General features: G+C 36.5%; 1 protein-coding gene across 3 annotated transcripts in view; it reads left to right on the top strand.

Annotated features, from left to right (window-relative positions):
- The window catches only part of EXOC6B (exocyst complex component 6B), a 730,532-nt gene that overhangs the window by 101,232 nt on the left and 617,201 nt on the right, over nt 1-12,099 (top strand). For all 3 annotated transcript variants that reach the window (XM_086327590.1, XM_086327589.1, XM_086327591.1), the window contains exons 3-5: nt 4,129-4,176; nt 5,830-5,920; nt 6,031-6,076. In XM_086327590.1, the coding sequence (XP_086183716.1) occupies nt 4,129-4,176; nt 5,830-5,920; nt 6,031-6,076 (185 nt within the window). The remainder of the gene's footprint in view (nt 1-4,128; nt 4,177-5,829; nt 5,921-6,030; nt 6,077-12,099) is intronic.

The raw sequence follows: 12,099 nt of genomic DNA, 5'->3' as shown, positions 1-12,099 counted from the left end.
TGCAAACTATAATGGCAACATGATTAACCTAACGATATAAAATACTTACAGTAGAGTGATGTGGTAATTGGAAGTGCATACTTCCAATTGGATGTGCGTAATTCCAAGTGTTTTCATCCACCCAGCCAGTCTATGTTTTTTGGTTGGTGCATTTAATCCATTTACATTTAAGGTAACCTATTGCTGTTTTCTTAATTGTTTTGAGTTTATTTTTTGTAGGTCTTTTCCTTCTCCTTGGTTTTTCTCCTTAGAGAAGTTTCTTTCTTATTTTATATCCTGCTGTTCCCTTCTGCCTTGTTCCTTTTGCATTTTATATCATGCCATTCCCTTCTGATTTCTGTTGAGAAATCAGCTGATAACCTTATGGGAATTCCCTTGTATGTTATTTGTCATTTTTCCCTTGTTGTTTTTAATGTTTTATCTTTGTATTTAATTTTTGTTATTTTGATTGCTGTGTGTCTTAGTGTGTTCCTCCTTGGGTTTATCCTGCCTGGGAGTCTCTGTTCTTCCTGGACTAGGTTGAATTTTTCCTTTTCCATGTTAGGAAAAGGAACTGTTATCATTTTAGACATTTTCTCAGGTGCTTCCTCTCTTCTCCTTTTGGGACCCTTATAATGTGAATGTTGGTGTGTTTGATGTTGTCCCAGAAGTCTGACTGTCTTCTTTTTTTTTCTTTTTTCTATATTCTGTTTTGTGGCAGTGAGAGCCACCATTCTGTCTTCTTGACCATTTACCTCTTCTTCTGCCTGTTACTCTGCTATTGATTCCTTCTACTGCATTGTTCATCTCTGTTTGTTCTTTAGTTACACTTGGGCTTTGGTAAACATTTCTTATATCTTCATTCTTTTTCCAAGATCCTGGATCATTTTCACTGTCATTATTCTGAATTCTTTTTCTGGAATGTGCCTATTTCCCCCCTTTTTAGTTGTCTTCCTGAGATTTTATCTTGTCCCTTCATCTGGGACACAATAGTCTGCATTTTCATTTTGATTAACTTTCTGTTATGTGGTTTCTCTTCTGGCGGCTGCAGGATTGCAGTTTTCCTTGCTTCTTCTGTTTGCTCTCTGGTGGATAAGGCTAAGAGGCTTGTGCAAGCTTCCTGATGGGAAGGACTGGTGGTGGGAAAAACTGGATCTTGCTCTGGTGGGCAGGGTTGTGCTTACTAAAACTAATCTGGAGACTTCCCTGCTGGTCCAGTGGTTAACACTTTGGCTTCCAATGCCCAGGGTGCAGGTTTGATCCATGGTCACGGAGCTAAGATCCCATATGCCCTATGGCCAAGAAACCAGATCGTAAAAAGCAGAGCAATATTGTAACAAATTTAATGAAGACTTAAATTAAGAAAAAAAAAGTAATCCAGTTGTCTGCTTATGGGTAGGGTATTGCACTCCCTCTTTGTTAGTTATTTGGCCAGAGGGAGCCCAGCCCTGGGGTCTACAGGTTCTGTGGTAGGGTTAATGGTGACCTCAAAGAAGGCTCACCAAGGGGCGCCTCCCAGGACTGCTGTTGCCAGTGCGTGTGGCCAGCCACTGTTGACCCACACCTCCATAGGAGACCCTCCATCACTAAGTAGGTCTGGTTCAGTCTCCTGTGGGGGGTCACTGCTCCTTTCCCTTGGGTCCTGGTGTGCTCAAGATTTTGTTTATGCCCCCCAAGTGGGTGTCTCTGTTTCCCACAGTCCTGTGGAAGTCCTGTAATCAAATCCCACTGGCCTTCACAGTCAGATTCTAGGGGGATTTCTAGTCCCTTTGCTGGATCCCCTGGCTGGGAAGCTTGATGTGGGGCTTGGAACCTTCACAACAGTGGGAGAAGGTCTTTGGTATTATGGTTCTCCAGTGTGTGGGTCGCCTGCCCAGTGGGTATGGGATTTGATTTTATAATGATCGCATTCCTTCTGCTGTCTTGTTGCAGCTTCTCCTTTGTCTTTGGGTGTAAGATATCTTTCTTTGGTCGGTTCCAGCATCCTCCTGTCAATGATTGTTCAACAGCTAGTTGTGATTTTGATGCTCTCGCAGGAGGAGATGAATACATGTTCTTATTCAGCCATCTTGAACCCCTAGATAAGCTGTGTAGATGTCCTCTCGTTGTTATGTTCAAATAGTATTGAAATAGTAATTATCTTTCTATCAGAAGCTTTAATTAGGCTCCTGTGGCTGTTTTAGAATTCTGGTTTGCGTGAAATTGGTTTAGTGGGCCATGATCAGTATTTTTAATAAAAATTGAAATAGAATGGAAAAGGGAACAATAAAGTGTATTATATGCAGTAAGACAAAATTGTTTCTTGAAAATTTTGTTTCTCTGTGTGTGTGTGTATTTCCTATACTTGCGTATCAGGTTGCAATGTAAAATATATTTCTTTCAATGAGTTTGAGGTTAAAAAAAAAGTTTCAGAAATATCTTTATAAAGTAAACAAGGCATTCTAGTAGAGAATGTGATACTGAAATTAGTAGTATTTATGGAAGGTTGAATTTTATGAAATCTCCTATTTACATGAAAAAAAAAATCTAATCATTCTTAAATAATAATCACTCAGGGGCTGCCCACACCACTTTTATTCACATTGTTTAAAAGCTTTTTCTTATATTGAACTGATATTAATCCCATTTTTGAATAACGTCCATATATTGGTTTGAATAATAAGCACTTCATCTCACTTATTCTAGACCAAGAATCAGCAAAGTATATCTTCTAGGCCAAATCCAGCTTGCCTCCTAATTTTGCAAATGAATGTAGAAACATATTGGAACATAGAAACACCCATTCATTTATGTATGTATATGGTTGCATTTTTGCTTCAGTGACAGTGCATGTAGTAATCTGCTCAGAAAATGATAGTCCAGGTATAGTGTATAGTTTTGGGCAAAATTTTCAAAGGTGTGTTCCTAAAAAACTGGTTTCCTGAGATGATCCTCAGTGAAAGGATGCTACATAAAATAAGTTGGAAAACACTGTGTGATATCTCCTTAGGCATTTATGGTGCTATAGAATATTAAATGCTTCAGAAGTTCCCAGTAAACGAACCTTTTTAGTATTATTTCCTATACATATTATGTATGTGTGTGTCTATGTTTGTGTGTATACAGAGTGCAGAGTATCTATTAGTATAAAATTTGTTGTCATTCTGAGGGACATAATAGAAAATGCTGGGTTAAGGAAATATCTTAAACATAAGGAGAGATTTAGAGTCCACCAATTTAGAATTGGTGGAAGTATAGGAAGCCTCTATTAAAGAAAGCTTTAGAAATTAATATTGCTCATGTTTTGATAATGTTTAAGAAGGTGGGGAAGTTACTATTCTATAAACTTAATTTTTATATCTACTGATTCTTCAAGAGTGGCTACCAAAATGAGTGGTGCCAATTCATGAATTCTATGTAAATTTAAAGCTTGTTTACCTGATTTTTTACTATCTGATGGATAAATTAGAAAACAGGGAATATGGAAATGTTAGGAACTATCAAGAATTAGTGATCCAAGAAATTAAGATAAAATACTTTCTAAAATTAGATTATAAGTAGAAATATTTGACCTGAGTTCCGTTCAGTTCAGTTTAGTCGCTCAGTCCTGTCTGACTCTTTGCGACCCCATGGACTGCAGCATGCCAGGCCTCCCTGTCCATCACCAGCTCCCGGAGTTTACTCAGACTCCCTTAGTTAAACAATTCAATTTATGCTCAAGTAAGGTTCTTTGTCCCACTCCAGTGTTCTTGTCTGGAGAATACCAGGGATGGGGGAGCCTGGTGGGCTACCATCTATGAGGTCACACAAAGTTGGACATGGCTGAAATGACTTAGCAGCAGCAAGGTTCTTTGTGGGTTATTTTTTCTATTATAGTTTTTCTTTCCATTTCAAATGAAAGTATGATATTTATTTGTGTTATATAGTTTGTACTATTTCAAACTGAACATATTTTTTAGTAATTTTTTTTTTATTGTTCAAGAAGTCATATAGATGTTCAGTAGAAAAGTTAATACAGTTTAATCCCAGGAGAATACAACTAAACCAAAATGTGGTGAAATATGGAAACAATCTGAATACTTACACTAAATATTTTCATTTAAAATCTTCATCTTAATCAAACTATTGTCTAGGTATTTATTATAAGTTTAAATTGTCTTCTCTCCACAGAATCAAGTGACGGATACTAATAGAAAACTACAACATGAGGGAAAGGAAGTAAGACCAGTTTACCTTTTGAAAAAGTCTTTTCTGTTTCCTGTCATTCTCTTTGATGACTGTGTTCCTGATTTAGTGGCTTGTGAGACCATAAGCTGCATGTTGGAAGGAGTTGGACATTATCATTGCTTCTCATGTTTGTCTGCAGTAAATGAATATACTCACTAGAAAGCTTAGTGAGAGTATGTAGCCTTCCTTAGTTGTATTTTTAAATCACTTGAGTAGTCATAATATGGCCAATGCTGTTTCCGCTGCCTAGAATCTTCTTTCTCTAGTGTTTATGCACTTCATATATTTGCTCATATGTCACCTCCTAATGAGGCCTTTACTAACCAACTTACTTAGAATTGCAATCTCACTTTCACCTTTTGTTTTCTTTTTACCTTTCCTGCTTAATTTTTCTCCATTGCACCTATCATGCTCTGATATTATATAGTTTTCCTTATATGTTTGTTTTTTTGGTCTCCTTCCAGTAGAAATTAAGCTCCATGAGGTCAGGATTTTTTTTTTTTTTTTAAATACACTGCCATATCCCCTCTACCTGCCTAAACAGTGACTGGCACAACATGAATGTGCCATAAGTATTTGTTAAAAAAGTGAATCATTGATTCTATTAGTTGATATATTCACCATTTAAATCATAGTTTATAAGATCACTTGATGTCCATTTTCTCACTTAATCCTCATGGCTGACCTATGACAAAATTAGGACTAGTATTTTATTGACCAGGAGAATAAAACAGATGATTTGCAAAAGTTTACATAGTAATTGATATGGCTGAGACTAAAATCCAAGTTTTCTGACTTATAGTCAGTTACTGTTCCCTGTATCATGTACCTTCCTTATTGCCTAATACTTATTTAATGTTTAATAATCTTTAAGATTAGCCTTTGATTGTCTTATCAGTAACTTAATCACGACCACTTCTCTCTTTTTTTTGGGAGGGGGGCATAGTATTTAAGTAGCTAACATTTTTAGGTATGGATATGGGATGAATTCTATAAGAGGCCATGTAGCTTATTGCTTTTTAAAAGTTTGTCTCACATATTTTAAGTTTTTGCAAAGAGCACAGTTTCTTCTAGTTTTATTTTCTATCACTTCAGAGGGAAGACTTTAAAACTCTATGAGAAGATAAGTACTGGATAAGTACTTCACTAAACTGGAATTCTTGAAAAAGCCACAACTTCTAAGTGTGTGGTTTATTCTCTATTGAAATAGAGATTTAGTTAAAGATTATTTTCAAGATTCATTTGAAGCTGTATAAGAAGGACTGTTTTCCTCTAGGCGTCTAGCACTGATGAAAGAAATATAGGATCTTCTTAGATTGATGAAATCATAAATCATGAAAAGTCTGAATAGGGTTTGGAGCAAATCTGCAAGTTTTTCTTTTTTCCTGGATAGCCCCTGAATTTTAAGATTTCATTTCACCCAGCCTTTCCTAGTGTAGTATGTATGCATCTTGGGGAGAAAGGGGGAAACCATGCAGGGATGTTTTACTGGTTGGGAAAGGCAGTTCCTTAGTCCACTTGGCAGGTCTTACTATGAAACTGTCTGGGATGTTCTGATGAATTGAACATAGGGTGGAAAAATGTGACTGAAAGCTTTTTATTTACAGCTGTTGGCATAATTCAGTTTTTTTTCCTCTTGCCAAGCTGGTGATAGCAATGGAAGAGCTGAAGCAGTGTCGACTACAGCAGAGAAATATTTCTGCCACTGTTGATAAATTAATGCTGTGTCTTCCAGGTGAGAAACTGGATATAGAGTAGAATTCTTGATGCAGTTTCTTTAGCTTTAATTAATCTTTCACTTTCTCTAAATTATTCTAATGTGCTCTTTTTCCCTTCTCTTTAAAGTTCTGGAGATGTATAGTAAACTGCGGGAGCAGATGAAAACTAAAAGGTAAGTTTTTTTTTATTGAACTTTGTGTTATCTAAAATTTGTTATTTAGAATTTTTTAAAAAGTCCATATTTAGCATAACCTTTCAAAAATAATTGTTGATAAGACATCTTCTCTAGCCTTTTGTATATCTATTGATTCATCCTGAGAGTTACTATTATTTACATATGCTAGTGGTATGCTGATGTATTTTGTCATGTATTATGTTTAAGAAAAAATACTACACATAGTTTGATTTTTAGGAGACCCAGTTTTTTAGGGGAAAAGCATATAATTGTTTTAGTGATAGTTAATTTCAGAAATATGCTTTGGTTTAGAAAAAATAGTTACTGGTTCTGGAGGTTCTCCATTGAAACAGAACCAATAATGTGTGTATCTGTGTGTGTGTGTGTGTGGAGAGAGAGAGAGAGATTGATTTTTTTTTTTTTTTTTAGCAAATTGGTTCACATGATTATGGAGGCTGGCAACTCCAAAATCTGCCTAGTAGATTAGTAAGCTAGTTAGTGTCAGGGAAGAGTGAATACTATTGCCTGAGTCTGAAGACGGTCTGCTGGCCAAATTCCATCTTCCTCTGGGGAGTTTAGTCTTTTTTCTATCAAGGTGTTTAACTGGTTTAATGAAGCCCATTCACATTATGCAGACTGTTCTTCTTTACTCAAAGTCTACTGATTTAAGCACTGATAAACTGAGTGACTTCACTTTCACTTTTCACTTTCATGCATTGGGGAAGGAAATGGCAACCCACTCCAGTGTTCTTGCCTGGAAAATCCCAGGGACAGGGGAGCCTGGTGGGCTGCCGTCTATGGGTCGCACAGTCGGACATGACTGAAGCGACTTAGCAGCAGTAGCAGCAATCTTGTGTCAAAAATACCTTCACAGAGATATCCAGAATAATATTTGATCAGATCTTTGGGTACTATGGCCTAACCAAGTTGACATGTAAAATTAACTATCACAAGGGGCAAAGTCAAGGTTAAGCTCAGAGGATTGCTTTCCTATGTATTATTTTAATCTGGTTTTATTTCAGAGGAAACTTTATAGTGACTCTTTGGCTCTTCTTCCCAAACTAGAGTAAGCATCCCCACTGTCTCTGCCCTGGGGTACCCTGCAGTATGATGGGGGTATGTGAAGCTTTAAGATAAACAGGACACATTTTCCTGGAATGTTAATTTTACCTAGTTTTGAGGGAAAAAGTACAGAATTAAAATATGTTAATACTGAAATAAGATTAAAAATATTATGAATAAAATTATAAATCCTCAAGACTTTTAAAGTTAAAACATGAGGCATCAGTATTTTTTTAATTTCTTAGGGCTACTTCCCAGACTGTCTTTTCCCCAGGAGAACATATTCATATAAGCGAACACAGATTGAACAGTATGAGAAATTCTGTTAAGAATGATAGAAAGTAGTATTATTTCCCTGATAACCTTTTTATGAAGTTCTAGAATTATAGAGAATTACAGAGATTTACAAAAAAAACCCCCAAACTTCTGTGTCAACTTCTCTGAATTAACAAATAATAACAATTCTGGTTTTAATTCATATATATAAATATTTATGGCATATATAAACATATGTGAGAGACAGGTAAACATGTACATTTTAAGAAATTCAGGTAGAGCTCATCCCCTTCCTCAGTCCTTTTCCTTTCCTTTCTCCTTTGAGGAAACCAGTATCATAAATCTGGTATTTCCTTCTAGTCCATGTTTTTAATGTCCAAAAATCATATTGTATTTTAAAAAACATTTACATGAATAGTTCTGGTATTTGTTTTTTTGAGATTCATTCATTCATTCATTCAATAAAAATGAATTGAGTACCTACTGTGTTGCTAGGCATTGCTTTTAGTGCTGGGGATATAGCTCTGAAAAAAATAGTATCTGCAATCATGGGCTAATATACTAGTGGAGAGCTTATTAAAACATATATAGAGATCTAGTTCACTTATTTTAATTGCTTTATAGTAGTCCATTATATGAACAATCTGCATTTTTCCTCTTAATTCAAGTGATTGTCATAAGTGCTGTTGACCAATATTTCCAGTTCAACCTTTTTCTGTTGCATAGAATAGGATTATATTTTGGGGGCTCCCTTGAGCTGTATCAGCACCACATACTGAGTTGCCCTCCTGTATGGTATCCTCCTTAATCTGCTTGGGCTCTAATACCCAATGTTATGCTTCTGTGCCTCCTGAATGCCCTTCTCATCCCTGTTTGGCCCTGACACAGCTGCCTTCCTATACAGACAGTCTTACCGCACTAGGTCCCTTATATCCCATGCTGGTCCATCTTACCCCTTATCCACCAGTATATGAATGCTCTTGTTTATTTGGATCTTCTTTAGCTGTTTTCTGCTTTTTAGTGAACAAGTCTTATATATCTTTTGTCATATTTCCCCCTAATTATATGGTATTTTTTGATGCCTATTTTCAATGGTATTACTTTTTAAATTTTAATTTTCAGTAATTTATTACTAGTATACTATTAAATTTGTGTATTTATCTTTTATTCTGCAATCTTATTAAATCATTTACTAATTCTAGGAGCTTTTTTGTATATTATATTGAATTTTCTATGTAGCTGATTATCTTATCTGCAAATAAAGACAGGTATATTTTTTTCTTTCCAATTGGGATGCTTTCTTTTTTGGTTTGGTTTTCTTGTCTTGTTGAACTTGTAGAGCCTCTGAAAGTGAAGTGAAAGTGAAAGTTGCTCAGTCATGTCTGACTCTTTACGGCCCCATGGACTACACAGTCCATGGAATTCTCTAGGCCAGGATACTGGAGTGGGTTGCCGTTGCTGTCTCCAGGGCATCTTCCCAGCCCAGGGATAGAACCCAGGTCTCCTGCATTGCAGGCAGATTCTTTACTGTCTGAGCCACAAGGGAAGCTGGTTAGAGCTTCTGGTACAGTGTTACATAGAAATAATGAGGCTAGATATCTTTGTCCTGTTCTTGATCTTAGGGGGAAAGCATTTAACCATTGAATCATATGTTAGGTGTAATTTTTTGGTACATGCAATTTATAAGGTTGAAGAAGTTTGCTTCTATTTCTAGTTCTTGAAACTTTCTGTTAGGAATGAATATTGGTTTTGTCAAATGCTTTTTCTGTGTAAGTGAGATGATCATTATGTGTGCTAAGTTGCTTCAATTGTGTCTGACTCTTTGCAACCCTATGGACTATAGCCGACCAGGCTTCTTTGTCCATGAGGATTCTCCAGGCAAGAATACTGGAGTGGGTTGCCATGCCCTCCTCCAAGGGGATCTTCCCAGCCCAAGGATAGAACCTGCATTGGCTCCTGCACTGGCAGGCGGGTTCTTTACCACTAGTGCCAGGTGATCATATGTTTTTTAAAAACTGCTTTTAGTTTCTTAATATGATGATTTATATTGAATGTTAAGTGTTAAACTTGCATTAATGGAATAAATCCCACTTGGTCATGATATACTGTCCTTTTTAATATGATGTGGTATTTGATTTGCTAAAATTTTGTTAAGGATTTTTGTATCTATGTTCATGAGAAATGTTTATTTGTGGTTTCCTTTTGTGTTATATCTTTTTGGAATCAGATTCATGCTAGCCTTATGAATAACTTGGAAAGTTTTCCGTCTTTGATTTTCTGGAAGAATTTGTATAGTGTTAGTAATTATTTTCCTTAAACATTAATACTTGGTAGAATCTACCATTGAAACCACTTGACCCAGGAAATTTGCATCTTTTTGGTAAGAAAGTTGTTAACTACAGATTTGATTTAAAAAATAAATACATGGCTGTTTGCATTTTGTGTTTCTTGAGAAAATCTTATTTGTATCTTTCAAGTAATTTGTCTGTGTTACCAAAATTGTTGAATTCATTAACAAAAATTGTTAATTGTATTACTCTATGCTTTATTGACTATGCCAAAGCCTTTGACTGTGTGGATCACAATAAACTGTGGAAAATTCTGAAAGAGATGGGAATACCAGACCACTTGATCTGCCTCTTGAGAAATCTGTATGCAGGTCAGGAAGCAACAGTTAGAACTGGACATGGAACAACAGACTGGTTCCAAATAGGAAAAGGAGTTCGTCAAGGCTGTATATTGTCACCCTGTTTATTTAACTTATATGCAGAGTACATCATGAGAAACGCTGGACTGGAAGAAACACAAGCTGGAATCAAGATTGCCGGGAGAAATATCAATAACCTCAGATATGCAGATGACACCACCCTTATGGCAGAAAGTGAAGAGGAACTCAAAAGCCTCTTGATGAAAGTGAAAGAGGAGAGTGAAAAAGTTGGCTTAAAGCTCAACATTCAGAAAATGAAGATCATGGCATCCAGTCCCATCACTTCATGGGAAATAGATGGGGAAACAGTGAAAACAGTGTCAGACGTTGTTTTTCTGGGCTCCAAAATCAGTACAGATGGTGACTGCAGCCATGAAATTAAAAGACGCTTACTCCTTGGAAGGAAAGTTATGACCAACCTAGATAGCATATTCAAAAGCAGAGACCTTACTTTGCCAACAAAGGTCCGTCTAGTCAAGGCTATGGTTTTTCCTGTGGTCATGTATGGATGTGAGAGTTGGACTGTGAAGAAGGCTGAGTGCCGAAGAATTGATGCTTTTGGACTGTGGTGTTGGAGAAGACTCTTGCGAGTCCCTTGGACTGCAAGGAGATCCAACCAGTCCATTCTGAAGGAGATCAGCCCTGGGATTTCTTTGGAAGGAATGATGCTAAAGCTGAAACTCCAGTACTTTGGCCACCTCATGCGAAGAGTTGACTCATTGGAAAAGACTCTGATGCTGGGAGGGATTGGGGGCAGGAGGAGAAGGGGACGACAGAGGATGAGATGGCTGGATGGCATCACTGACTTGATGGACGTGAGTCTGAGTGAACTCCAGAAGTTGGTGATGGACAGGGAGGCCTGGCGTGCTGCAATTCATGGGGTCGCAAAGAGTTGGACACGACTGAGCGACTGATCTGATCTGATCTGATTATTTTAACATGTAGAATCTATAGTGATACTTTCTCTTTGATCATTTATGTTGATGATTTGTCTTTTCTGTCTTTGTTTCAGTCTATCTCTCATTATTTTGGCTAGTTGTTTGTCAATTTTATTGATTTTTTGAAAATAGCATCTTTAGGTTTTATTGTTTTTTTTCCTTATTGTTCTATTTTACTGATTTTTAATATGAGGAGAAGAGGACAACAGAGGATGAGATGGTTGGATGGCATCACCGACTCAATGGACATGAGTTTGGGTAAACTCCAGGAGTTGGTGATGGATAGGGAGGTCTGGAGTGCTGCAGACCATGGGGTCACAAAGAGTTGGACACGGCTGAGCAACTAAACTGAACTGAACTGACTATTTCCTTTCTCCTATTTAATTGGGGTCTAATTTGCTCTTTTTTTTTTTTTTTTGGTTGAAGTATAATTGATTTGCAATGTATTAGTTTCAAATGCACAGCAAAATGATTCAGTCATAAACACACACACATGCCTGGCTTGCTGCAGTCCATGGGGTTGCAGAGAGTAGGACATGACTGGGCGACAAAACAGCAACTCTCTCTCTATCTATCTGTCTATCTCACATCTTCTTTATCCATTCATCTGTTGATGGACACTTGGGTTGCTTCTGTATCTTGGCTATTGTAAATAATTTGTTCTTTTTCCTAGCTTTTTTAGGTGGAAGCCCAGGGCATTGATTTTGGTTCTGTTTTCTAATGTAGCTATTTAAAGCTGTACATTTCTCTTTAACAGTGCTTTAACTAAATCTTACATGTTTTCTAATGTTGCAGTTTTTTTTATATTTATTTAAAATATTTTCTAATTTCTGTTGTGATTTTTTTTGATATTCCAATTAATTTTATTAAGTATTATTTTTCTTTGACAAAGGAGGCAAGAATATATGATGGATTAAAGACAATCTCTTTAACAAGTGGTGCTGGGAAATCTGGTCAACCACTTGTAAAAGAATGAAACTAGAACACTTTCTAACACCATACACAAAAATAAACTCAAAATGGATTAAAGATCTAAA

This window comes from Bos grunniens, chromosome 11, assembly GCF_055505025.1.
Source record: "Bos grunniens cultivar Pamir isolate PY7600 chromosome 11, Bosgru_T2T1.0, whole genome shotgun sequence".
Lineage (NCBI taxonomy): Eukaryota > Metazoa > Chordata > Mammalia > Artiodactyla > Bovidae > Bos > Bos grunniens.
This window is presented reverse-complemented; position numbering and strand designations above follow the sequence as displayed.